A 23,456-nucleotide genomic window follows, 5' to 3' on the forward strand; every position below is an offset into this window, starting at 1 on the left:
TTCCCCTAAAAGTATATGGAAACGTTACGAATTTGTCCCGTCTCGGAGGGTCTTCAATCAGCTATGGGTAACAGCAACATAATCAAGACGTAATAAGCTCAGCATCAGTTGTGGAAAATTGAGACCTTAGCTTTCGGGGTGTTGAAAGTAAGAACGTTTTCAATCTGTGCGTGTGCCTTCATATGTTTGTGGTGCCCGGCAGCAGCGTAAGCGCAAGAAAGGTATCTAACAGTGAGTGGATATGACCGCTGCTCGGTGTGGTAAGCGGGGCTTTTTCTGTTTGCTCTCTCTAGTAGTAGGGAGAGATTCAGGTTTTACGCTTCACTTTCACAGGCAGTATTTGTGAGCAAGCAACTTTCCATTAGAAAGGTTGTCCTGCGATGCGGCACAATATATATTTATATTGAAAAAAATCATTGCCTTAAGCGCTGTCTTGCGTGACAATCGCCATTCATATCCAAATCGACAGTTTATTTATTTTTCAAGTACCGGTGATAATCGGATTGGTTAACAAGTTGGAGATGGAATTAAAAAACCTAAGAATTGGTTTTTGCCAATTACAGGCAACGCATAAGGCACGCGATTCACAATGCAAGTGACCATGACTAATGCTTTAGAACAGGAGAGATCTCATGATCTCATTGTGCACGACCCGTTCCTAAGCAGAAATATGTTGGAGACTATGTGTAACGCGTGTGATTTGCAACTCGATTGGACCGTAAATGGCGAAGAAAAGGACGCCGGTACGAATAGAACGAGAAAGACAGCAAAGCCTGCCCGTCGCCGCCGACGGCAAGTTGAAGCTACCCAAGACAATTGCAACAGCGCCAACGAAGACACTGGAAGTCAAGGAAAAGCAGAAGTTGGGCAAGTTGGGCCGATGCATCTCAGAAAGCATACGGAAGCTCGGACAAGGCTACCGAGAAAAAACTCCGAAAAATTCGGAACAGAAATAAAACATGCGGACATCGACATTGACCAAAAGAGCAGATGTCAATCTTTGCGACATGTACAGGAGAAGGTCGTCTACCACCACTTTGGTACGGACGCAATGAACCTATTGAATGTTGAAACTGCTGATATTCCGCAGCCTGAAGCACCTAACCATGTCGTCGTAAAAATTCACGTATGTACGATAGCCTATTGAAGCTCCTTTGAAATGGTTCTGTATTACTAATCCTTCTGCTTCTGTGCGTTTTTTATCACAGGCCTCAACTGTATCCCTTGACGATTGCATTTTGCGAAGGGGATTTTGTTTTGATGTTACATCTCCTATTTCTCTTCCTGTCACGCCAGGTATGGATTTTGTTGGTAAGGTTGTAGCATGCGGTTCCCAGGTAGACGACTTTAAAAACGGCGAGTGGGTAGCCGGTCTGGTTCGTACGGGGGGTAACGCTCGCTTCATCAGTGTCGCTCAATGCAGTTTGGTACCGGTACCAAAAATGCTTGACTCTGCCGAAGCGGTCTGCATGGTATCTACCTATACTGCGGCCTATCAGACGATGAGAGTAGTTGCAGATCGGAATACAGTATTTTCGATGCAAGGAAAGAAAGTTCTTATCGTCGGGGGCATGCATAATGTTGGTCAAGCTCTCATTGAACTCTGCACGAAAGCTAAGGCTGAAATTTTTGCGACAGCTCCCGACCGACGGCATAGCTACATTAGAAATATGCTCGGTGCCACTCCTCTACCAGAGAGTGCTTCCGAATGGTCAACTATCGTAGATGGAGAAATGGACTACGTCTTGGATGGCGTCTGCGAGGATGGCCTGGTTCCAGCATTGCAAGCATTAAAACAAAATGGGAAGCTTGCTTGTTTCGGACATTCGTCTATTCTTCGGGAGGAGATGGGCTTGTTCGGTACACCACTTTCGGCTCGCTTCAATCGGTGGCGAGGAGACTTTGTCTCTGGTGGGAAGAGAATCGATCTTTGGGAGAGCCACCAAGCCGATCCAGAACTGTACAAGGTAAGTCCTCGACCGTGCCGAGTGGCGCGTCTAGATTCAGAATGATGCTCACCATTTCCGTGTCACTTTAGAAAAATTTGCAATCACTATTTCAACTCCTGAAATATCAAAAGATCAGGCCGCACATCGCCAAGCGAGTCATGTTGTCGGATGTGGCCGCCGTGCATGCCCGATTGGAAAACGGAGACATCAGGGGTATTGTTGTCTGTCAACCGTGGAAAACAAGTCGTCCTGGAGCCTTTCAAAAATCCAACCTGGAAGAGGAAAACTAGAACTTATGGTGGGACTCGACCAAGCATTGCGTTGCGACAGCTTTTGGAACAAACAACACTGGCTGATAGCAACTGAGAAAAATCTACGGAATCAACATTGCAAATTCGGCAATATTAGATAAGAAAGCTAAATTCGGTCGTGTTGCTTGGAAACCTCGTATGGACACAGTTCAAGGGGCTCGGCACAGTCCGTAGGAGTACAACGCTCGACTGAACAAAACGCAACTAAGGATACCCACAAAACCACACGCCAGCGTCACACCCAGCGAGGTGTAGGCGAACCAGAGCATGTAGACCGCCACGGACCGGGCGTCGGCATTCCGATGGGTGGCGTTGTAGATGAGCCAACTGATTGATAACAAAAAACAGTAGAAACCACTCGAACCGGCAGTTAAGAATGTAGCCCACCACCACGCATAATTTTGTGCTCGAATTTGCCGGTAGAACAGTAGCATAGCCACGCCCCCGACGCACGTCAAGAACAAAATAAATGGTAGAAAAACTTGAAGTCGGCTGGACACGTAAAAGTCCTGGTACACCGGCGCAGCTACACCATACGCATAGGTGTTGAAAAAGCTCAGCATGGGAAGAAGACCGGCCGTCAAGAACAGAACAGGTGTCCTCATCCTAAGCCAGCATAGAGAGCGCTTGGAGGAATCATCACTATCATCCACTCTGTGTAAAGCAAGATCCTGATAGCCCATCGTTCCTTCCGAAACTGGAAATTTATCAATCGGTCCGTTGCGGTATCCCAAAAACCCACCGAGGAGTGTCAACGGAACAATGCCGAGTAACCACAAAAGAATCAATTCCTTGCTGGAATCCAGCACGCGGTACCGGGGAGCCTCGTCACTGGGAAAGACGTCGTAGCACAAAACCATAACGAGTAGTCCCAGAAGTGGGTACAGCGTGGAAGCTGAAACGCATGCCTTCAAGGCTTGCATCATTCTCCCGTGTAGGACTCTTCGGCAACGACCCGTTACGTAACCGCCCATCGGACTGGCGATCGTATACAGCGCAACGACGGGTAATAAGATAGTGGCCCCGAGTGCTTGGTGAATGACACCAATTTGGAAAAAGAAGAGAAAACACAAGGTTGTCAACAATAAGTGGGCTCCTTGTCCACAGGCGGCACAAAAGAGCCACGGGTGCCGAGTGACCGGGAAAAATACACGGGTCGAAAGCGGCCAGAGTTGCATTTCTTGCTCTTGCTCTTCAGAGATTATTTCCGTTTCCATCGCGACGGGTTTGTAACTCAAGTCCCGCATCACCCAGGTCCATAGGGAACCGTACAAGATGGCGTTAATGAAAAGGGCCAGTACGAGACAAGCAATTTGCAGAGAGACGTCGTGCATAAGCGGATCGAAGTCGTCCATCGTCAACAACTGGTTCCACCGGGAGGAAGCTCTTATGTCGGTCGGCGCCTTTACCCAAATGACGTCCACGGTAAACGGAAACGATCCACTCGGAGACTGCGGTGGAATAGTTGTCGTCATATCGTAATTTGTGTGCCGCCGTTCGGTTGTGCATGATTCCATGGCCGGCCGCGCTCCGTCCGTACCATCGACTGGTTGGACGCTGAAGGGCTGTATCACGGCGTGCACAATCTGGTACTCGCCCGGCCCCTTTTCCACGTAGTCGATTCTCAAATTCCAGTGATTGTAGACAAAGAGGTTCTCCACGGTCTCGTTGTCGAATTGCGGATTGGCAGACTCACCGGGGCCTCCACGACGTCCTAGTGGTACCCCGCCCGAAGAGAGCACATGTACCGTGTCATCATCTTCCCACTGATGAGCAACGGGTAACCCGTCCACGCTCACATGGTAGTGGAATCCCCGGGCAATGGCCGACTCCCACTCCTCCTGCTCGGAAGGTTGTTCCAAAGAAAAGTCACACTGGACGGCACAGTACTGGTCTGCCAAAAACTCCAACCCCAGAATCGGACCGCGGTACCAAGCGTCGCCGTGCCAAACATCCATATTCCCTTTCCATGCGCTTTCTGCCGATAGGGGCGTGACGTCCTCCCGGTTGTTGCACCAAGGCCGGTGTGCGTAATCCATCGAGGATAGGGTTTTAGTGGATTTCAGCTTGTTCATGACGAGTGGAACTCTAGCGCGGCAGTCCAGAAGTACCAGGAGGAGAGACCGTATGAGATGGGTGAGAGTCTTATTGGAAGCAGTATCAGTTGCAGTAGCAGCAGTGACGACGACGACGACGAGGGCAACAATAACAAGCAAAGTAAGGACGAGACCCTCACGTACCGATCGCCCGCTCGGTATACCGCTGGCTCGTCATACGAAACGTAAAAGGCGCTACTGGTGCCGGAGAAGACTAACAGCCACAAGGCGCGCGACCAATGCAGAGGAATCATCGCCAAATACCGAAGAAACCACAGAGTTGGACTTGTTTGTTGGGTCAAAGAAAATAGCCGCAATCTGCAACGAGGATGGATGCAACCGTACCGGAAAACTTTCCAGTAAAACCTAGGCACAAGCCGAGATTTCCGGGTTATATTCAAATAAATGAGGTGAGGGAATGCGCGTGCGGTTCGCGAGTCTAGAGCGAGCGCGGAGCCCCGCGAAAGACCCAACGCGTTTCTGTGGGCAATATCCAAATTTAGCAACGCGCTACCCTACCCGGGCGTCTGATCTACCGGTACACGATGGCCGTACGGTGCACTAACAGTAAATAATAGTTAAAAGAAAACAAATCTGCAGCAAGAATGCTGTAACTAACGTTTTCTCTGTCCGTCCATTCCTCTAAATTCTTTCTGTGTTTCACTCCCAGTCACTCGGTTTCCGGTGGTTGCCCAATGGTCCGCAGAGACACGTTGTCCAGCATCACAATGTCGTCCAAAAATGTGGCGCCGCTGCCGGTTTTGCAGACGCCGCCCCGCAGCGACCGCAAGGTTGCGGCGGTGTCGCTGTCCATCGGTAGTGCCTTGAGCGTGTGCGTGTCGGCAAAGAGTAGGGTGCAGGATTCGGATCGTAGAGCTTGCCAGGTCGCGGCGGCGCGCTCCGACGGAACCCCGCAACCTTGAATGCCACCCACGGCTGGCAAAACAATCGACGCGCCGCTCTGCAAGGCCGAGCACACTCCCGAACCGATCCCAAAGGGGTGACACAGGGTCACGGCCACGCAGACAACGTCGTACTCCGTCATGTGGAGGACCGCAGCCGCTTCTTGTCCGTGCGACAATGCCTGGAGATTAGTGTAGGCCGTGGTAGTATTATAGTAACCGTGTCCAAGGCTTTCGTCGGTGGAGGATTCGTCCAACGTGTCGTTCACGCTTTCCTCGATCACAGTTTCGTCCAGTCCGTTTTGAATCAAATCGAGGACGAATTCGCCAGTCAGCACGGGCAAGGACAGATTGGCTTCGGCCAAGACTCCGCCGCCAGTAGACGCCAGTGCACCCTTTACTTTAGAAAATTTCGCCAAACCCTCCGCATTCTTGGCGGTCGCGTAGCCCACTCCCAATCGGTTGCAGGCAATCTGCAGAACCAGATTTTCTTGAATGTTGGGCAAGTCGCTGACGAGCAAATCTCCCTTTTCGTATCCGTAGCCGCGTAACCAGGACGCCAATGCCCGGGTCTGGTCCCGCAATCCTTGGTACGTGAGCGGCGTAGCCGTTGTTTGGAAGGGAGACACGACAGCGAGTTTGAGTGGGACCCGAGACGCCATGGCGTCGACCGCGGCCGCAATCGTTTTGAACGACATGGGGCCCGGGCGCTACTCGGGAAGTGCTCGGAACGCCAGCAGCCCTTGCAACAGACCAGTGTTGCAGTCCTCAATGGAAGGAAAGCAAGTACCGTTGACGAGTGTACAGTCAAAAAAGCGACGTTATCCCTTACAAGTCAATGGAAGGAGAGCAAGTACCCTTGGTTGGGTCGGTTATAGGTAGCTTGTATCGCACGGTCAGTGACGGGCCTACCTGTATCGATGGCCAAAACTCTAACCCGTTTGCAGTATGAAAAAATTGTGGAAGGCCTTGATGAAAAACTAGGGTTAGGCCTTTGGGCTGGCACCACCATCACGGTGATGCGCCGACTTTTTCTTCTAATTTCGGGTGTCACACCATCGAACGACGACGAGAACGACAGGAAGATATAACATAAATCGTTGTAAGTGTCAAGTACAAGCAATCGGTGCGTTATTGCACAACTCGTTGCCCGTGTCAATTCCTTACATACTTGGCACCCAGGACAGCACACTAGCATGTCTACCATTGCCTTGTCGTCGTCGTCATCGGCACCCGATCCCTTGATTGTGCCGCAACCACAACACGTGGATGATGAAGCGGCCAGCGATGACGACGACGAGGGTGGCGTGGTCGCGGTAGACCCCGTTCGCATTGACGTTGGGACAGGCAAACCCGGCATCCCGATGTCCCGCATCGATCGCTTCCTGCGAGGCTACACCATTTTCATGTCGTCGCCGTTGCGTCAAGATCGCAGTCTCAAACTTTTGCAGTACACGTTGTGGGCGGCCGCGCAGGCTTACGGAAAGGATAGTAAGGGTCGTGCCGGTCTCGTCAAGCTTTCGCTAGACCTTTGCCTCACTCGCGTTGCCAATCGTTTGTTGGGATTTCCCACGGCTTTGGAAGCCGCCCGGTCAGGTAGTTGGGCCGTGCCCAGTCAACGCCATCCTCAGTTGTTCCGAGCCTTGGGAAAATTCTTGGCCTGGACCATGGTAGGATACTATCCCACCGAACACGTCGCGTACTTGCACTGGATGGCGCCGTCTTGGTTGGCCAGTGGAAGGTCGGCGGAAGTCTTCTCGGCTTGGAGTTGTCGCTGTTGGACGGCTTACATTTTGGCCGAATCGGCTCAGTGTATTCTGCAATGGCGCGAACTGGCGTACAACGACCGAGTCCCAGCAGTGAACGAGGACGACAACTACGAAAAGGAGCACAAACTAAACTTGGAACGCACGCGGTCGGAATGCCGTCACTTGGAACTCCAATTGGTCCGCAACGCCTTGTGGATTTTACCCGCCGTGCACTGGTCGCTCCCGAACTGGGACCGCAACCCGCTCCTGTCGTCCGGAACGCTCAATACGCTCATGTTTCTCGAATCCCTCGTCTCCATGTACCAAACCGTACGGTCGTTCCCGACAATGTAAAAGCATTAGCATAAAATAACGCAACGGTATGGCGCTCTAGCGATGGACTGCTGAACTATATTCCTGGATTAGGTAGTAGTTCGTTTACAGTTATTGTAAGTTAGGTACCTTTTGGGTTCCGCAAACTGCAGTTGAATCTGTCCTTGGTGCGAAATGTTCAACCTGATAGGTAGAAATCTCGGATGCAAAACAAACAATGGCCCAAGTTGAAGTTCCGCATTCCAATTCTTCGATCCAGATCTATCTAATTACGCCTTCCAACTTTCTCCTCATCGAAGAACGTGCCTGGCCAACTCCACCATCATGCGAGTTTATGGCCCTGGATATCAGTGAAATGAAAAGTCACCATGGCGATCAACGCGATTCTACTTTAAAGCTGTCAGCCTTCTTTGAAGTGAATGAAAGCAGAAGGTGATTGTTGGACGCTTTATTGGCATTGTGAGTTATCTGAATAAAAGCAAAGAACATTTCGTGGTGGTACCTCGAACCTATCCACGTGCATGTTTGTTAGAGTTTGATGCCCTGATAGCCAACAACCAGATTCATTGCTTTATTGATAGATAGCGCTACACTCGTCATACTCGTAAATGTCGACCTATGTCATAGTTCGCAGAATCGTACCGTAGCTTCGTTCCACACGAGTTGGGGGAGGAGGCAGATTCGACGGAGTTTCGACGCGAATGCAGTGAGTCAGCAGCACGTGGGAAATGTGGGAGGCCTTTATTGACGTGGTTGGCGGCGGAAACCTCGTACGACTCCGAACACACATCATCTCGGTCCGTAAAATGAGCTAAATAGAAAGCAAAGCACACATACGCACTACTCTTCAATATCCTCGATTCACAGTAGCCTTTTCTCACAAAACACGGTTCCCAAGTATTTCGACGTATCACAGTCAATCTCTTCTCGCCAACATGCTCCGTCTCGCGTTCCTCACAACCGCTCTGGTTTGTACTTTGGTATCTGGTTTTGCCCCGGTCGCTCCTTCGACTGCTTCGTCCGCTTTGCGTTTGGCCGTGGGCGAAACCGCTCCGGACTTTGCGCTCACGGACCAAAACGGCAAGGTGGTGAAACGCAGCGGCATCCGAAAGCCGCTCGTCGTGTACTTTTATCCCGCCGACAGTACCCCGGGTTGCACCAAACAGGCCACCGCCTTTAACGACAAGGTCAAGGAATTGCGTGCCAAGTATGGTGCCGATTTGGTCGGCATTTCGGGACAAGATACCGCGTCGAAACAAAAGTTTGCCAGTGAACTGGGCTTGACCTTTAGTATTCTGGCGGATGAGGGGGATAAGGTCCGCAAAGAATTTAACGTTCCCCGTGCTGCCTTTGGCCTGTTGCCCGGACGGGTAACGTACGTTTTGGACAAGAAGGGCGTCTGCCAAAAGGTCTACAACGAACTCGCCAACGCGGAATCGCACGTCGACGAAGCGATCGAGGTCTTGGCAGATTTGAAACAATCCCAAGGACCGCTAGCGGGCTTTTTGGGATAAGCGACTTAACTCTATATAAAGTTGGTTTTCCACTGTGCATACACAAGTTGCGTCTTGCTGACTACTACATTTAGCGGATGTTGGGTTTCGCACCGCAAAAGGGAAGAATGTCGCCAAAATCCAAACATGTTCTGGAGAAAGCAGGAGACTCGGATGTTGCGGGACAAAGGATCACTACACACACGACGCCTGTGTGACATTATAGAGTGTCGCTTGCTGCTACAAAAGGAGTTGTAGAATATGCCGGTCCCCGGCTGTGTCAATGACCTGCGCGCCGACGGAGTGGGAAAAGAGGAGACCCTTTTGGTTCCGTCGATCCACTGTCCACCGTACAGTGTCGACGCCGTGTTGCCGTGCGCATTCGGACACCGTGTGCAACAAAATATCACGATGTGCTTGATCCAGATACACAATCTGCACCCACGCCTGATCGGAACCGGTCGTGACGCCGTCGTGGAGCGTGTACGCCGCAAAGGCGCGGGTGGACGTTACATCGTTGGCAAAAGAGGTGGCGACGGTATCGAGCGGACTGTGCGCGCACAAGACGTGGGTCTGGGCGAATTCGTTGGCCAACAGTCGCTGGAGAAACTTGGAGCGTTGTCCAATCGTCTTGTCGCCTGCCAAGGCGAGGGCGTAGTCGGACGGTGAATGGTATCGGTACGCCGTACTGTCGTGTGTGGTCGTCCATCGGATAGTCGGTGCAGTGGATAAGGAAGAGGCGATCGCGGAATCGTCCAGAAACGTCACCTTTGGCCGATACGGCCTCGCAAAAGTGGGAGCTGGTGCGGGTGCTTCTGGAGCGGGCCGTGGAAAAACGTCACCCAGGGCGTACCCCCAGAAGCGTTGCCAAAGAATGTCGGCTGTGGTAGAGCTGCTACCGGTAGAAGTGGGGGACGTGGAAGAGCGTAAGGCTCGGCTGCCCCGGTACACAGGTCCATCGAGACCGTGTGGCGGTGGACTGGGGTACGCCGACGGTACGGACGGTCCGGGTATAGGGCCAAAGGCGTGCGTGCAACAGATGGAGGACGACGACCACAGGCAAAATAAAGAAACCGCGGTAGTTGGTCTTCGAGACATGTTCTATTGTTAGAACAAAAGCTCCCGAGCTAAACAAAAGGGTGGCTTGTCTTGGTGTTTGGTGACCCTGCTGTCGAATCGTTTCAACTCCAACCAAGCCGTGCGTGCCAAAGTGGTTCGTGTGGCGCGTGTGTTATTGTGAAATGATTTGATAGACACGAAAGAGTGTCGGCCACAATGCGATCCGATCGAAAACTAGTGGCGTGGAGAGAGAGAAAGCGAGGAACGAACGAGCCGAAAGGGGCGATGGTCATTTTGTGTGTGGCATAGAGCGAGACGTGTCGTCGGGTCAAGGTACGGAGTCGTTCGTTCGTTCGCAAACGTGCACCTCTGCAACTAGCTACTGACAGTAGGAGAGTTGTAGAGAAAGCGACGCCCGGTCAGTAGCACACCGGTTTTCGAGTTCGTTTGGTCCTGTCTGCTTGCCTTATTTAGAATTATTGTGTATTTCTCCCGTGGCTCGAGCGAGACAATTTATTGTTAAGTACCAGTATCTGCGTATCAAATCTTATGGAAAAATGCGTAAATAGACTTTTCGGCGATTTTCCGTCGCAGCCACTATTGTTTCGTTGGGAAAGGTCGCCGGCCAAGAAGGTATCTTGGCAAGTCCCCCCACCCCCCAAACGGATACCGTTGATAGTGAGCGACCCACGCTTTTCCTTTTCCATGATGATCTTTCGAGACCATTGAAAAGGCCACTGTTATTTTTGCTAGTAGAGAGACGGTACTGTAAATACGCAATTTGATCCCGTCGCAAGTAGAAAGGTGACTGGTATGTATTGGGAGCGACACTTGGTCTGCTTCCAACGTGGACCAATCAGAACCGGCGCTCGATTGCGCACACAATTGTCACATACATCTGTCCGTGAACCGCTATAAATGACGTGTTCACACAAATCTGTCCTTCCGCCTCACTTTTTTGGTCTAACGGAAAAAACCGGTAGTGGCAGTGGAAGTTACAGTTAAAGTTATTCCTCTCTGACAGTGTAACCTAAGCTCTTCGAGAGCGTCGACCGAACCCAGAGGTGCAGTGGTATTCGTCGCCGACAGTGACTCTATTTAATCTTCCTCCGTCCTTTCCTCCCGTCGGAAATCTGCTTTGCTATCTTCCATGAGACGGTCCTTCCTGACTTCCATAGTTTTAACACCCCACGGTCTTCCCCAGCCGCTTCGAAGCCACGGCATGCGGACGAGTCTCGCCTCGAGTACCTCGGCTGCTGCAGTCGGTGCGGACGTTTCGTCACGCCCCGTCCTCCGCGGTGTCGTCTTTGACATGGACGGCACACTGACCGTTCCCAATTTGGACTTTGCCGCCATGTACCGTCGTTGCGGCGTGGACCCGCAGCTCGATATCCTCGCCGAACTCGCTACGCGGCCCCCCGCACAAGCCCAAGCCGCCTACGCCGTCATTGAAGAAATGGAACAACAAGGCCGGGATACCCTGCAGCTCATGCCCGGTGCTCGTGAACTCGCGGTCTGGTTAGCCGCACACCAGATTCCCACCGCACTCGTCACCCGGAACACCCGGCGAACGGTGGACGTCCTGGATCGGTTGCTCCAAACGGCAGCACCAACTCTGACCTTGGACGTGGTGATTTCCCGTGACGATGAACGGTATCCGCCAAAACCGGATCCGGCCGCTCTGTACGCTATTGCCGAACGGTGGCAAACGTCACCGACCAATCTCGTCATGGTGGGTGATTCCCCGGCCAACGATATCGGCTTTGGCCGCGCCGCTAACGCCGTTACTGCTCTTTTGGATACCGGACGGCGGTATCACGAACAACAATCGAGCGAATCGCACGCCACGCCGTCCGCAAGCTCCACGGCGACTGTTCCCACGCCCACGATACAACCCGATATCCTGACGGATCGGTTGGGGTCACTCCCAGGATACTTGTGGCGGCACTTTACCATTGAGGGAGCCTTGGGTACAAACGCACCCAACCTGCACGGCACCCCCGCCCCACTGCCGACCCATCCGTTGCACGCGGCGGCTGCACGGGGAGATTGGTCCGCACTGGCGACGGAACTCCAACGAGACGACCTTGCCGTCAACCAACCCGACGAACACGGCAACACGGCATTAATTTGGGCCGCGGAACACGGACACGTTCATTTGGTGGAGCGTCTCGTGGCCCATCCCGGTGTGGACGTGAACATCCGCGGCTACTTGGGCGCGACGGCAATTTGTCGTGCCGCGCGTCGGGGAAACACGAATGTTCTGCAACGTTTACTCCAAGCCGGGGCCGATCCCGATATTGGCAACGACAAACTCCAGTATCCTTTGCATTTTGCCGCCTTTAAGCAGCATCCCGCCTGTGTACGAGTTCTGGTGGATCACGGTGCCAACCTAGACGTTTTGGATCGCAAGGGGCGTGTGCCGGCCGAGGATACCGCCTGCGCCACTATTCAGGAAATCTTGCGTACCGCCATGGCGATGTAAATACTTTGACTAGGTGGATCAAGAATTATGCTAGATAAAACCGTCGAACGCAGGGGTCACAAAAGCCTACCAATAATTTGCTGCACTCCCTAGTTCGCGTATGCCTCGCGTACGCTATCAAACATAAAGGTGTGATTCTAAAGTTCGGCCGCTACACTTTCCTTCATTCCCTGCATCCGTCCACCCGCGTCTTCGTACGCGTTGTACGATTCTCGCGCCGACATCCCGCCGTCGTTGACGAGTTCGGCCAACAATTCGGCTTCCAGCAATTCTTCTTCCATGCCCAGGCCGTGTTCGGAAAGATACCGTTCCGCGTCGAGTGCGGCGGCGGCGCCACTGCCCGCACTGGTAATGGCTTGTCGATACACCGAATCGGCCACGTCGCCGGCAGCAAAAATTCCGGGCACGGAGGTTTGCGTCGAATGTGGTTGCGTCCACAGGTAGCCATCGTGCTCCGGATCAAAATCTACGACGCCGTGGAGAAAGGCGGTGGCCGGCGTGTGTCCGATCGCGACAAAGACGGCGTGGCACGATAACTTAGTTTCTTCTCCAGTGACGGTGTCAACGAGCACGACGCCCGTGACTTGCTTCGGAATGGAATCCAAGTCGACGTCATGATCGTTCGAATTATCGTCTTCGTCGTTCGCGTCCACCACGGCTTGCCCCAAAATTTCCTGAACGGTGGCATTCCACCGAACGGTAATGGCTGGATGATTCTGTACGCGATCGCTCAATACCTTGGAGGCACGAAATTTGTCCCGCCGGTGGACGACGGTGACGGATCGGGAGGTCCGGGCTAGTACGAGGGCGTCTTCCATGGCGGCGTCGCCGCCGCCGACCACGACCACGTCCCGTTGCGCGTAGAGGAATCCGTCACAGGTGGCACAACTAGAAACGCCTCCGCCACGCATTTCCCATTCTCCCGGAATTCCCAACCAATTGGATTCCGCACCGGTCGCTACAATAATGGAATGCGCGGCGATGATACCGGTGGCGTTGGTGTGGATCTGTAGGGGTCGCTGGGACGCGTCCACTCGGAAAACGACGTCGTCTTCGAAAAAGGCTCCAAAATGCGCGGCTTGTTTGCGCATGGCGGCCACGACGGCCGGTCCCGTGACGAGAGGCAATCCGGGATAGTTTTCCACGTCCACTCCCTTGCCCTGCAATTGTCCGCCGAGTGAGGGTGCGAGTACGAGGGGCGCCAAACCGGCGCGGGCCGCGTACAAGGCTGCCGCCAGTCCAGCCGGTCCGCCGCCGATGACGAGGACGGCTTCGGGGTAAGCGGAATGCGACGATCCCGGCCACGGGCGAAAATCGGGGTCGGCTTCGTCTTCCGCGGGGTCTTCGTGTTCGACCTGTTCGTCGCGTGCTTGGTCGAGGCGACGTTCGAGTTCGGACTGTAGGTCGGCGAGGGAGGCGGACTCGAGCGTGTGGGTAGTGGGAGTTCCGGTGTTGGACGATGCCGCAACCGGGGGAGTGGCCCGGGAAGGTTTGGGGGTAGACGTCGGAGCGTCGGTTGGGAGGATTCGCGGGACGAGTTGGGGCGCGGCTTGGTACTTTTTCTTGAGTTTGCGGGCCAAAGCGTTGGCACTGGAGCCGACACAACCTTCTACTTTGCGATTCATTTTGGCACATTTTTGGTAGACCGTTTCGACGTCACTGCGGGGCTTCTCCGGATCCACCGTGTGGTAGTACTCCAGCAGTGCGTCGAGAGTGAGGAGTACGTTTTCCAGTTGCGCCTGTCGGACAATCTGATTGGCTTCCTGTCGGAGTCCCTGTTCGCCAATACCTCCCACGGCCTGGTGGGCCTTTTTGCCGTCGACAAAGAACTGAAAGGTGGGGAGGGATCGCACTTGGTAACGCTGCGAGAGTTCCGGCTGCGCGTTGGTGTCGACCTTGACAAAGACGGCGCGGTCGGCGAATTCCGCCGCCACGTTGCGGAATATCGGCGCCATCATGCGACACGGACCGCACGAGTCGGAATAGAAATCCACGACTACCGGCAAGCCCGTCTCCGACGCGTGCTTCTCCAAAAGACGATCAAACTCTAGTGTGGTAGTAAAACAACAAACAAAGTGTGGTGGGAAGGGGAAATGAACGAAGGAGCGAGCGTCAGTGACGGTGGGTTGGGGCAGTCCGTAACAACAACAATACCAACCACAATTACCGACAACAACAATCAACGTACCGTGCGTGGAACGAATGTTGCGAACCACGGGACGAGCGTGCACACCGTGGAGATTGACACTCACACTCAGCAGTGCCCCCCAGCCAACGAGCATGGTACGTCCCATTCTGACTACGGCCGTCGCAACGGAGACCCGGCGGTGGGAACCGTTCGTTCCAACAGTCCCGGACCCATCCGTCGGAAACGGTACCATGATCCTTCGACTCGAGTCCCTTGCCACTTGTATTTGTCCACCGAACGCGACGACACCCTCACAGACTGTTACCTGCTGGTCGTTCTCGAAGAGACGAAAGAGACTCGGACCCTCACCAACGACCTTGCAACTTACAGCTCTCTACTAGCAGTAGCAGGACTGTAGGTCACCGACGTGGGCCGTGGAATGCCGGTTCCCTGTTTGAATTGCAGGGTAGAAACTGCCACGTGGAAGGCTGTGACGCGAATGACTGTGACTGAAAATTATCTGTGACAGTTTGTGTGCACATGGAAAATCCAATTGCCTCCCTGTTCTCTACTGTTACATCCCCACAATTCCACTCCAATATGGTGTGTTGGTTTTTTCGATAGTGAAACTATTCCCTTAGGTTCATTTTTCATTCACGAGTCAATTTACTATTTTATTTACTGCCGCCAGTGTTGTGTGTGTGTGTGTCCAAATATATGTATTTCTCTCTTCTCCCAAAAGTTGGGGAACGTTGCGGCGTGAGGTTTGTGCCAGGGCACGGATTTTACGGAGCGGGCGCCGTCGCCTCTCCCGAAACACCAAACGTGCTGTACGAATCCATGTACATGCTCGAATTGCCGCCGGGCAAGTATACTCCCGAAGTCGGTCCATCCGCATACGCCGAAGCTGATCCGACCTGGGCAAGGTCACCAGCGGCACTGGCATCCGCGGCGAAGTCATTGGCCGAACCTGAAGCGTACGATGAGCTTGTTACAGAGGCTCCGCCGCCAGGACTCGCTGTCGCGTAACCTTGATAGATCCCGGCGCCTCCAACAGTTGTCAAGGCCAATGCGCCACCTTCTGGCCCTTCCGAGGCACCAATTGAGGAACCGGAAACTCCTTCCGACCCAACTTCAGCAGCAACGGAGGAAGGGCCGACGGGTGCGGCAACGGGTGCGGCAACGGGTGCCACGAAATCCGGGGCGTACACGTATGTGCTCCCTTGTCCCGCGACCGTGGACTTGATTGTGCCTCCAGCTACCGAGTACACCGAACCGGTCACCGCTTCGGGCGCGACGGCCCCCTCGTCCGCCGTCGCAGTGCGCGGCTCGGGGGGAGGCAACTCGATGTTCATGGTGTCGCCCTTGGCACTCTTCGGTGAAAGGGTAGCCTTCTCGCTCTTGGGTGCCGCAGTACTCTTGGGTACCAAGGAAGCCTTGGGTGCCTTGGTGGACGACGTGGCGACAGGGGCACTGGTGGGTGCGGTCGTCGCGCCAGGAGCGGTCGTAGCGACGGGTCCGGCAGTTGCGGACCCTTCCGTGTCGAAGTTTCCGGCAAAGTAGCCGGTACCGTAGGACTCGACAGTGGCCCCGGTGTTTTCAACCTGGCCATAGTAGTCAGTCTGACCAATCGTTTTCAGCTCGGTATGGTAAACTTCCACGTTACTAGATCCTGCAATGTATCCGTTGGGACCCATGGCAGATGATCTAGTGTTGAAGAATCCCGTCTGTTTGACGGCAGCGTACTGAGAGCTCTCTCCGGGGCCAGCAAAGCCGTTGACGAGAGTTCCGGACGTGGCATTGACCCTTCCGTATCCTTCGACGTTTCCGGTAGCCAAACGGCGAGCACCCTTCAAGCCGCGGCTAGAAGCTCCTGTAGGCTTTGAAGCAGCGTCGGCGTCGGACGCAATTCCGTTGGCAGCACCGTTCTGAAAATTAGCAAACATGTTGTTAGATCCATGTCCACGTACTTGGTAGACGGTCAGGTCAATCGGGGTCGGATCTACAAGGGGAAGACATTCACCAACGCCGAGCAACGCCATGTTAAGCTCACCTTTTGCGACGTCAGATCAATCTGGGTGGCAACCAGAGCACCCATGGCGAGCGCAGTGGTAAAGACTTTGGCAGGGGTAGAGAAGACCATGGTTGTATGTAGGTGGGGAGAGGGATTTCGAGTTGCAACGGCTTGGGTATTGATTGAGGTGTTGGAGATCTCGGGAAGATCAGATTGTGAGTAGGGAAAAACTTGGAAGTGTTGGTCTCCTTTTGGGGGATAGTTGCTTTCAGCGATGCTTTGGTTGGCGAAGTGGCGCCTGCGTGTTATCGGTGTTCGGAACGACCTCGTTAGAGTTTAAGAAACTGTACTGTAGATGCGAACCTGGAGTGCCGGTGTGTGCGTTGCATGGTTTGGATTATAGAGAATTAGACTTTCCTAAGAAACGTGTTGAGCGTTGCGTCGGATGGTAACAACTTTGGAACGGATACTTACACTGAACGAGAATCGGCCATCGCTGATTCGCAAAACACTGGTTGTATTCTTGTTTTCGATTACTGCGCGCGTGTCGATAAGGGTACCGCGCCAACCGGTTTTGGGAGAGATTTCTGCGCGCGAAACGGGACCCGGCGAACGGGACTGATTCCACCGCCACGTCTGTCACAGTCAATCAATCAGTCCATCCACGGCAGGCGTCACATCGAAACGGTTGACAGTGAGGTGTGACTCCATTGGAGACGTGTACCTTCACTGTCAAGGAATAGAACCGAGTTTGGTCAAGGTCGGGTCGCCCATGGTCACCGAAACGTTATTCTCCGGCACGAAAAGGTAACTCTTTTCCTCATTGCGATCGCAAGCAGACGTGGAATCAAAGACAGGAACCCGTTCACCCGTCCGAAATATGGTCGGACCACGAAATCGGTAGGAATTGGACTGCCGAATAGAGTTTTTCGCCATGATCGCAATTCATCTCGTACGAAGATTCTTTATCGCACCGTCTTGGTCTCCGTTAGAACTGCTGCAGATTACAGTATTTCCACGTTGACATACACCGAACCGCTGTCGTTTGATTCAGAAATAAAAGACCTTTAGCGGAACCGCACTGTAGGCTGTTCAGACCAGCGAACGCTCTCGTCGTTGCTGACGACAGACCCCCTTACAGGTATCACAGACGAAGGAACACGACCGGCTTGAACACAGCGTTCGCGCTTCGTCGTACTAAGGTTCTACTTTTATGCAGAGCTTTCCGTCGCAAGTTATGTAAGGCGCTTCCTATCTGTGGCTCGGTTCCAGTCCACATCCCCCTACTGTGCTGGGAATACCCAAACGATCACGTTGGCGTTGCTGCTGTTACTTTTTTGTCCATGTTGATTTTCTGTCGTCGGGAGGAACTGCATCCGAGGTGTGGTCGCTGGCCTGCCGTCTTGCATGAGATATTTCTTCTCCTTGGTAGTCCGTAGAGATTGCCCCTTTACGCATACACCTGGAAGATCGGTCCTTTTTTACCAGGCCGAGGTGTAGTGTAAAGTTCTGACAGTATTGCGTCATGCAATTACGCTTTTCAATTGGGTGCATTAGTGAAATAGGCGAGGGGTGTCCCGAACATTTAAGTTTTACTGTTGTTCCTTCTCTATAGTCAAAACACACTCCGTGAGTAGCTATAGGTTGATATATACATCATGGGAAGAGAAAGATATTGCTTGTTAGTAGCATACTTCAGAGTGGCGTAGAAAGTGGTGTGGCCGTCGTCGTTAGCGACACTTGATATGGACGTAATATTTTGACGGTATTTCAATGGCTCACACGCGTTGCCAAAGCAGACAGACACAAATGGAAAGCCTCAGACACTTGCTTTGAGAATGTGCTAGCCGAGGTCGCTTTCGGGATCAAAATCGTGGATTGTTCCCTGTCTGATCGAGCAGAGGCCGCCTCGCAACTTTCTTTCATTTTCACAACCAAAGTGTTCGGTGTTGCTACCAAGGAATTTTGCCTTGGCGTCTTGGCCCTGGTTGCCACAAACATCACTATCATCTCAATACAAGAAGGGCCTTCTACTCCTTAGTTTGCAACCTATCCTAAAGAGGTGTAACCGGATCTAGTAAGAGAAATCTTCGTCTTTGGGGATGTTTGGACCACCAGGATAACTGCCACAGTGATAGGAAGGGAGCACTGTCTCATCCAAGCTCTATATGAGTGAATGTCTGAGACAACGATCAACGGATTTCCTAACTCGGGGAAAGCTGTGGATAAGTAAAAGTCAAGATGGAGCTTTCAATAGATCGCCGTCTCCACGGATTTTGCAGGACTACTCGTGTCGATACCCTAAGAGGACTAGCTGGAACGCTAGTTGGGGCCCGTTGCGGCGGATAATCACTTTCCAATGGCAACTCATCGTGTACGTGCCGAACAACAAAGGTCCGCTGAATAAACCCCAAGCACAAAGCACTCGCTGTACAAGCCTAATTCGATTGCAACGCCTGCGGGAACGTCCGCAACACGTCGTATATCGAACTCAGCAGCTGACACTGAAGCGTACCTTGTAACATTTCGGTATCGCGCGTTGCGTCCAACCATTCCGCCAACGATACGGCGGGGTTGCGTCGCTCCAGCGCGCGCAAGGTGTTCATCTTCTGTTTGCGGGCAGTCAACGTGACGAGGACAACCAACGGTAAAGTCGGCTTGAGCGGATCTGGAACGTGAACGGTATGGGGGGCGTGTTCCCACAACGCACGAACGTCCGGCATGGCTTTGTTCCAATGCAGGGCTACGTGGATAGGCAAACGGCCTCGGTTGTCTTTCACAGCAGCCAACGCCGGACAAGTGCGTAAGAGAGGGATCAGCATACCGTCACGTTCTTCATGAATCGGGTTGGGAGCGGCAGCCCACAGGTGCAACACTGTGGCGCCAGTGTCCGGAACAATGTACGAAAGCTGCTCGGGAAACAAACAGACTACCAAACGAGCGAGACGCTCCGGACAAGACCCAGTTGATGCCAGAAAGGGGACAATAGGCAACACGGCGGGAGTAGAGGCAACTTTGCTCTCCCTAGCGCTAGCGCTCGACTGCACGTTTTCGCCCCGTGCCCCGTCCAACAGAATCGTCAAGGCCCACCAGAAGCGAGCGACAACGTAGACAGCGTCGGGGATAGTCTCATCCATTGCAAACGTAATGTTCTGAATACTGGCTTGCCGTTGGCGCTGTATACAAATCTGCAAAAGATGTAAGTGGTGCGGTGAGGCTAGAACTTGATCCAGTGCCGCTGGAAAGCGGGCCACAAAGGGCGCCGGAGGCGGAGCCGGCCGTGTGCCATAGTCAGTGACAGTTCGGCCGGCACCCGCTGTCGACGGCGTTGGGTGCGCCCACGTGGCCCAAAAGGTATCAAACACGGAATCGCCACCGGAATCTCGCTTGCGCACAAGATTGCGACGGGCTTGGTCCGTTTGGGACGCTTGTTGAACGAGCCAGCGCCACCAGTTGCGTGCGGCGGTGTTGGTTGTGCACGGATACGGCACATTTTGCAATCGTGATTGTCGTTGTGCAAGCTGGCGTTCGACAACGTTGGCAACAAAGCGCACGTTCCATGGCTGGTGTGCATCGTCATCGCCGACATATTGCACCCAGACCAACATGCGTGCGGCGACGTGTAGGGCGGTCATACCACACGAGACCGGCATCCACAAGATATCCTCCACGGCAACTTCTGGTCCGGCGGAAATGACAATTGTGTCGGTGGAGGCCGAGGCTAACGCTTCGTTTAGCGAAGAGCTTCTTGGATTGTAGAGCAGGGTAGGCAAGGCTTCCAGCGGAGTCGGTGCCTGTGATGAAGGCCGGTGTTCCTGTTGCTGTAGAACGCGATGAACTAAGCGAGCGGTGTCCCGAACGGATCGGTTAGTATGCGAGGCTGCGGCGATTTGGTGGATTTGATATTCTTGATCTCCTTTCCGATGATCAGACGGGATGCCCGATCTTACAACGGTAGGAGGAGTCTGTTTGGTAGTCGGTTGGGACGAGTACGGAGCAGCCAAGGTACTCGACGTCGACAGTGTCTGCTGCTCCTCGTAGACGATAGGGCCGGATGCTGCGGTAGAAGGGTTTGATGGACAACAGTACGGTTGTCGTCCATCAATGTAGGCTTGAATCATATTCTGCACTTGTGTGCCTTGTGGGGCAGTCAGGATTGGAGGTGACAACGATCCCATTGACACCTACCAACGATGAAACTTATCGGTGACGATCAACTACCTCGGGAATGGGATAGATGCGGGTTTTTCTTGCCGGCTCCTTCTTCTCAATATTGTTGGAGAAATCCGATTAGCGAAGTCTTTAACAACGCCATCGGCGCCGGCGTGATTCTCTGGATTCTTTCTCACTGTACAGAAATCATCGTGTGCGATCGATTCCGAAAGTTCGCTCGCGGCATGAAACACGTGCTTCGTTCGTTCTACCCAATCGAGAAGACGTTTGATCGATCATTCACAGTCAGAGTCACACTTACCATTCCATTCGCATTCACGGTAACAGAAAAAACCATCTTTTCGAAGTAGGGTTCGGGGCTAATATGATACCAGCAGAAATGGAAATCGTTGTACTGTCCCCTATTATATACGGTAAACGGTCTCGTACTGACTTCTACTCGCCGTTGTAGATTCTGAGAATAAGCGATACTCTAAAACCATAAGTATCCTTCCCCGAAACGGTTACCATCGGAACTAACGCTCACCATTTTCGTAAGATCATACATTTCAGCGACTGTGCAGTGCTTTCAACGCACACACCGGCACTCCAGGTTCGCATCCACAGTACAGTTTCTTAAACTCTAACGAGGTCGTTCCGAACACCGATAACACGCAGGCGCCACTTCGCCAACCAAAGCATCGCTGAAAGCAACTCTCCCCCAAAACGAGACCAACACTTCCAAGTTTTTCCCTACTCACAATCTGATCTTCCCGAGTTCACCAACACTTCGATACCCAAGCCGTTGCAACTCGAAATCCCCTCTCCCCACCATACATACAACCATGGTCTTCTCTACCCCTGCCAAAGTCTTTACCACAGCACTCGCCATGGGTGCTCTGGTTGCCACCCAGATTGATCTGACGTCGCAAAAGGTGAGCTTAATATGGCATTGCTCGGCGTTGGTGAATGTCTTCCCCTTGTAGATCCGACCCCGATTGACCTGACTGTCTACCAAGTACGTGGACATGGATCTAACAACATGTTTGCTAATCTTCAGAACGGTGCTGCCAACGGAATTGCGTCCGACGCCGACGCTGCTTCAAAGCCTACAGGAGCTTCTAGCCGCGGCTTGAAGGGTGCTCGCCGTTTGGCTACCGGAAACGTCGAAGGATACGGAAGGGTCAATGCCACGTCCGGAACTCTCGTCAACGGCTTTGCCGGCCCCGGAGAGAGCTCTCAGTACGCTGCCGTCAAACAGACGGGATCCTTCGACATCAGCTCATCTGCCACGGGTCCCAACGGATATATTGAAGGATCCAGTAGTGGGACGGTTTACCATACCGAGCTGAAAACGATTGGTCAGACTGACTACTATGGCCAGGTTGAAAACACCGGGGCCACTGTCGAGTCCTACGGTACCGGCTACTTTGCCGGAAACTTCGACACGGAAGGGTCCACACCTGCTGGACCCGGAGCCACCACTGCTCCTGGCGCTACGATGGCACCCACCAGTGCCCCTGTCGCCACGTCGTCCACCAAGGCACCCAAGGCTTCCTTGGTACCCAAGAGTACTGCGGCACCCAAGAGCGAGAAGGCTACCCTTTCACCGAAGAGTGCCAAGGGCGACACCATGAACATCGAGGTGCCTCCCCCCGAGCCGCGCACTGCGACGGCGGACGAGGGGGGCGTCACGCCCGAAACTGAGACCGGTTCGGTGTACTCAGTGGCTGGAGGCACAATCAAGTCCACGGTCACGGGACAAGGGAGCACATACGTGTATGCCCCTGGACCTGGATAGTCTTGAAGATTGGTGCCTCGGAAGGACAAGTTGGCAGCGCTTCTGGTTCCATTTTTGTTGGTGGCGCTGGCAACTACAGCGGAATTGCGCCCAACGCGAGCGACTATTACTTTGATAGCGCTAACAACGATGGTGACGCCGTAGGTGGATCTCAAGTTGACAGCTCGGCATCCGCTTCTGGTTATGCGAATGATTTTGCTGCGGATGCTTATGCCAGTGGATACAGTGCCCAGAACGGAGTTTTCGGAGCGTACGCGAACGGACCGAGTGCTGGTGAATACTTGCCTGGCGGTAACGCGAGTATTGCCATGGACTCGTATACTACGTTCGGGGTGTCCGGAGAGGCGGCGGCTTCTAGTCCGTAAGCCGACGATGTCTGCTGACACGCAGCCGTTGAGTGATAGCGTGGCTCCTCGTTACAATACTGCTACAACTACCCATCTCACTCCTCGGGTTTGGTGGAATCAAGAAACACGAAACTGTAGTCAATGTAGTAGTTAAAAAGTGAATAATTGTGAATTTGTCTGGACTGTTGTCATCCTTGCGAAGAGTCGCTATCACGACCTTCTTACAGTACAGCTAACATAGCGTATCACACGGCTAAATGTAAGAGTTTTCTCAGGTATACGCTTTTCCCGATTGTATCGTTGAGTCTGTTTCTTTGTGGTGAACTACTGTTAAGTTTTGACAGACTCCTTTTTGAATGGGACAATAGGGAAGGCAAGGATCTCAGAAAATTGCTTATGTTTCGAGAGCTTCTCTTTCACTCGCTTCTCTCCTCGGCATGTCATGCATGAATTTTTCATTGAGTATATTGAGATGCTTGTCATTGACTGAGAATGGTGTGCTAAGTACTCAATAGTCACAATATACAGACGCAAATCTAATCCGGAAAGGACAAAAAAATTTGTGTCATCGTCTGTACCACGAAGCCTTTAACCTGCTAAAAGCTAATGCCACTTCTCTGGGAATCGTTGAAGTTGCG

The 23,456-nt window shown here is 53.0% G+C and overlaps 11 protein-coding genes across 12 annotated transcripts; 5 read left to right on the plus strand and 6 right to left on the minus strand.

Annotated features, from left to right (window-relative positions):
* Positions 1 to 682: 682 nt before the first annotated feature.
* Positions 683 to 2,239, plus strand: PHATRDRAFT_37808 (predicted protein; the record flags this gene model as incomplete). The annotated part of the gene is made up of 3 exons (XM_002181813.1): positions 683 to 1,126; positions 1,209 to 1,967; positions 2,081 to 2,239. The coding sequence occupies 3 exons, from the start codon at positions 683 to 685 to the stop codon at positions 2,237 to 2,239; spliced, it is 1,362 nt and encodes a 453-aa protein (XP_002181849.1).
* Positions 2,240 to 2,409: 170 nt separating this feature from the next.
* Positions 2,410 to 4,647, minus strand: PHATRDRAFT_47564 (predicted protein; the record flags this gene model as incomplete). Its single annotated transcript, XM_002181968.1, has 2 exons — positions 4,501 to 4,647; positions 2,410 to 4,348 (listed from the first exon to the last, which is right to left on the minus strand). The coding sequence occupies exons 1-2, from the start codon at positions 4,608 to 4,610 to the stop codon at positions 2,410 to 2,412; spliced, it is 2,049 nt and encodes a 682-aa protein (XP_002182004.1). The 5' UTR covers positions 4,611 to 4,647.
* A 339-nt stretch (positions 4,648 to 4,986) lies between these two features.
* PHATRDRAFT_47565 (predicted protein) lies at positions 4,987 to 6,083 on the minus strand. Its single transcript, XM_002181969.1, has one exon. It carries the CDS (start codon positions 5,954 to 5,956, stop codon positions 5,027 to 5,029), a length of 930 nt encoding a protein of 309 aa, XP_002182005.1. The 5' UTR covers positions 5,957 to 6,083; the 3' UTR covers positions 4,987 to 5,026.
* Positions 6,084 to 6,454: 371 nt separating this feature from the next.
* PHATRDRAFT_37811 (predicted protein) lies at positions 6,455 to 7,775 on the plus strand (the record flags this gene model as incomplete). The annotated part of the gene is made up of 3 exons (XM_002181814.1): positions 6,455 to 7,356; positions 7,401 to 7,455; positions 7,530 to 7,775. The coding sequence occupies 3 exons, from the start codon at positions 6,455 to 6,457 to the stop codon at positions 7,773 to 7,775; spliced, it is 1,203 nt and encodes a 400-aa protein (XP_002181850.1).
* On the plus strand, positions 7,772 to 8,893 carry PHATRDRAFT_21736 (predicted protein). Its single transcript, XM_002181815.1, has one exon. The coding sequence runs from the start codon at positions 8,275 to 8,277 to the stop codon at positions 8,851 to 8,853; it is 579 nt and encodes a 192-aa protein (XP_002181851.1). The 5' UTR covers positions 7,772 to 8,274; the 3' UTR covers positions 8,854 to 8,893.
* Positions 8,894 to 9,072: 179 nt separating this feature from the next.
* On the minus strand, positions 9,073 to 10,171 carry PHATRDRAFT_47567 (predicted protein; the record flags this gene model as incomplete). The annotated part of the gene is made up of 1 exon (XM_002181970.1): positions 9,073 to 10,171. Exon 1 carries the CDS (start codon positions 9,928 to 9,930, stop codon positions 9,073 to 9,075), a length of 858 nt encoding a protein of 285 aa, XP_002182006.1. The 5' UTR covers positions 9,931 to 10,171.
* A 951-nt stretch (positions 10,172 to 11,122) lies between these two features.
* PHATRDRAFT_5811 (predicted protein) lies at positions 11,123 to 11,743 on the plus strand (the record flags this gene model as incomplete). Its single annotated transcript, XM_002181816.1, has 1 exon — positions 11,123 to 11,743. A coding segment is annotated over one exon (621 nt), but the record flags the coding sequence as incomplete, so codon positions are not given.
* A 616-nt stretch (positions 11,744 to 12,359) lies between these two features.
* On the minus strand, positions 12,360 to 14,908 carry PHATRDRAFT_56519 (predicted protein). 2 transcript variants are annotated; one of them, XM_002181971.1, is given in 3 exon segments: positions 12,360 to 14,423; positions 14,565 to 14,822; positions 14,824 to 14,908. In XM_002181971.1, the coding sequence occupies 2 exon segments, from the start codon at positions 14,668 to 14,670 to the stop codon at positions 12,514 to 12,516; spliced, it is 2,016 nt and encodes a 671-aa protein (XP_002182007.1). In that variant the 5' UTR covers positions 14,671 to 14,822; positions 14,824 to 14,908; the 3' UTR covers positions 12,360 to 12,513.
* A 206-nt stretch (positions 14,909 to 15,114) lies between these two features.
* PHATRDRAFT_47569 (predicted protein) lies at positions 15,115 to 16,720 on the minus strand. Its single transcript, XM_002181973.1, has 2 exons — positions 15,665 to 16,720; positions 15,115 to 15,631 (listed from the first exon to the last, which is right to left on the minus strand). Exons 1-2 carry the CDS (start codon positions 16,544 to 16,546, stop codon positions 15,290 to 15,292), a joined length of 1,224 nt encoding a protein of 407 aa, XP_002182009.1. The 5' UTR covers positions 16,547 to 16,720; the 3' UTR covers positions 15,115 to 15,289.
* Positions 16,721 to 18,616: 1,896 nt separating this feature from the next.
* On the minus strand, positions 18,617 to 20,639 carry PHATRDRAFT_47570 (predicted protein; the record flags this gene model as incomplete). The annotated part of the gene is made up of 2 exons (XM_002181974.1): positions 18,617 to 18,946; positions 19,034 to 20,639. The coding sequence occupies 2 exons, from the start codon at positions 20,637 to 20,639 to the stop codon at positions 18,723 to 18,725; spliced, it is 1,830 nt and encodes a 609-aa protein (XP_002182010.1). The 3' UTR covers positions 18,617 to 18,722.
* An 800-nt stretch (positions 20,640 to 21,439) lies between these two features.
* On the plus strand, positions 21,440 to 23,004 carry PHATRDRAFT_47571 (predicted protein). The gene is made up of 3 exons (XM_002181817.1): positions 21,440 to 21,605; positions 21,731 to 22,423; positions 22,480 to 23,004. The coding sequence occupies exons 1-3, from the start codon at positions 21,516 to 21,518 to the stop codon at positions 22,834 to 22,836; spliced, it is 1,140 nt and encodes a 379-aa protein (XP_002181853.1). The 5' UTR covers positions 21,440 to 21,515; the 3' UTR covers positions 22,837 to 23,004.
* Positions 23,005 to 23,456: the final 452 nt, after the last annotated feature.

The sequence above is a fragment of the Phaeodactylum tricornutum genome, chromosome 14, assembly GCF_000150955.2.
Source record: "Phaeodactylum tricornutum CCAP 1055/1 chromosome 14, whole genome shotgun sequence".
Lineage (NCBI taxonomy): Eukaryota > Bacillariophyta > Bacillariophyceae > Surirellales > Neidiaceae > Phaeodactylum > Phaeodactylum tricornutum.

Excerpts from the sequence above, each read along its gene's own strand:
- PHATRDRAFT_47565 (XM_002181969.1), bottom strand. The coding sequence starts at position 5,956 with ATGTCGTTCAAAACGATTGCGGCCGCGGTCGACGCCATGGCGTCTCGG.
- PHATRDRAFT_21736 (XM_002181815.1), top strand. The coding sequence starts at position 8,275 with ATGCTCCGTCTCGCGTTCCTCACAACCGCTCTGGTTTGTACTTTGGTA.
- PHATRDRAFT_56519 (XM_021483174.1), bottom strand. The coding sequence starts at position 14,757 with ATGGTACCGTTTCCGACGGATGGGTCCGGGACTGTTGGAACGAACGGT. Across the intron at positions 14,424-14,564 it reads CAACATTCGTTCCACGCACG|AGTTTGATCGTCTTTTGGAG; the intron begins GTACGTTGATTG and ends CTACCACACTAG.
- PHATRDRAFT_47569 (XM_002181973.1), bottom strand. The coding sequence starts at position 16,546 with ATGGCGTTGCTCGGCGTTGGTGAATGTCTTCCCCTTGTAGATCCGACC. Across the intron at positions 15,632-15,664 it reads CCGCACCCGTTGCCGCACCC|TCGGAAGGAGTTTCCGGTTC; the intron begins GTCGGCCCTTCC and ends GCTGAAGTTGGG.
- PHATRDRAFT_47571 (XM_002181817.1), top strand. The coding sequence starts at position 21,516 with ATGGTCTTCTCTACCCCTGCCAAAGTCTTTACCACAGCACTCGCCATG. Across the intron at positions 21,606-21,730 it reads TTGATCTGACGTCGCAAAAG|AACGGTGCTGCCAACGGAAT; the intron begins GTGAGCTTAATA and ends GCTAATCTTCAG. Across the intron at positions 22,424-22,479 it reads GAGGCACAATCAAGTCCACG|ATTGGTGCCTCGGAAGGACA; the intron begins GTCACGGGACAA and ends ATAGTCTTGAAG.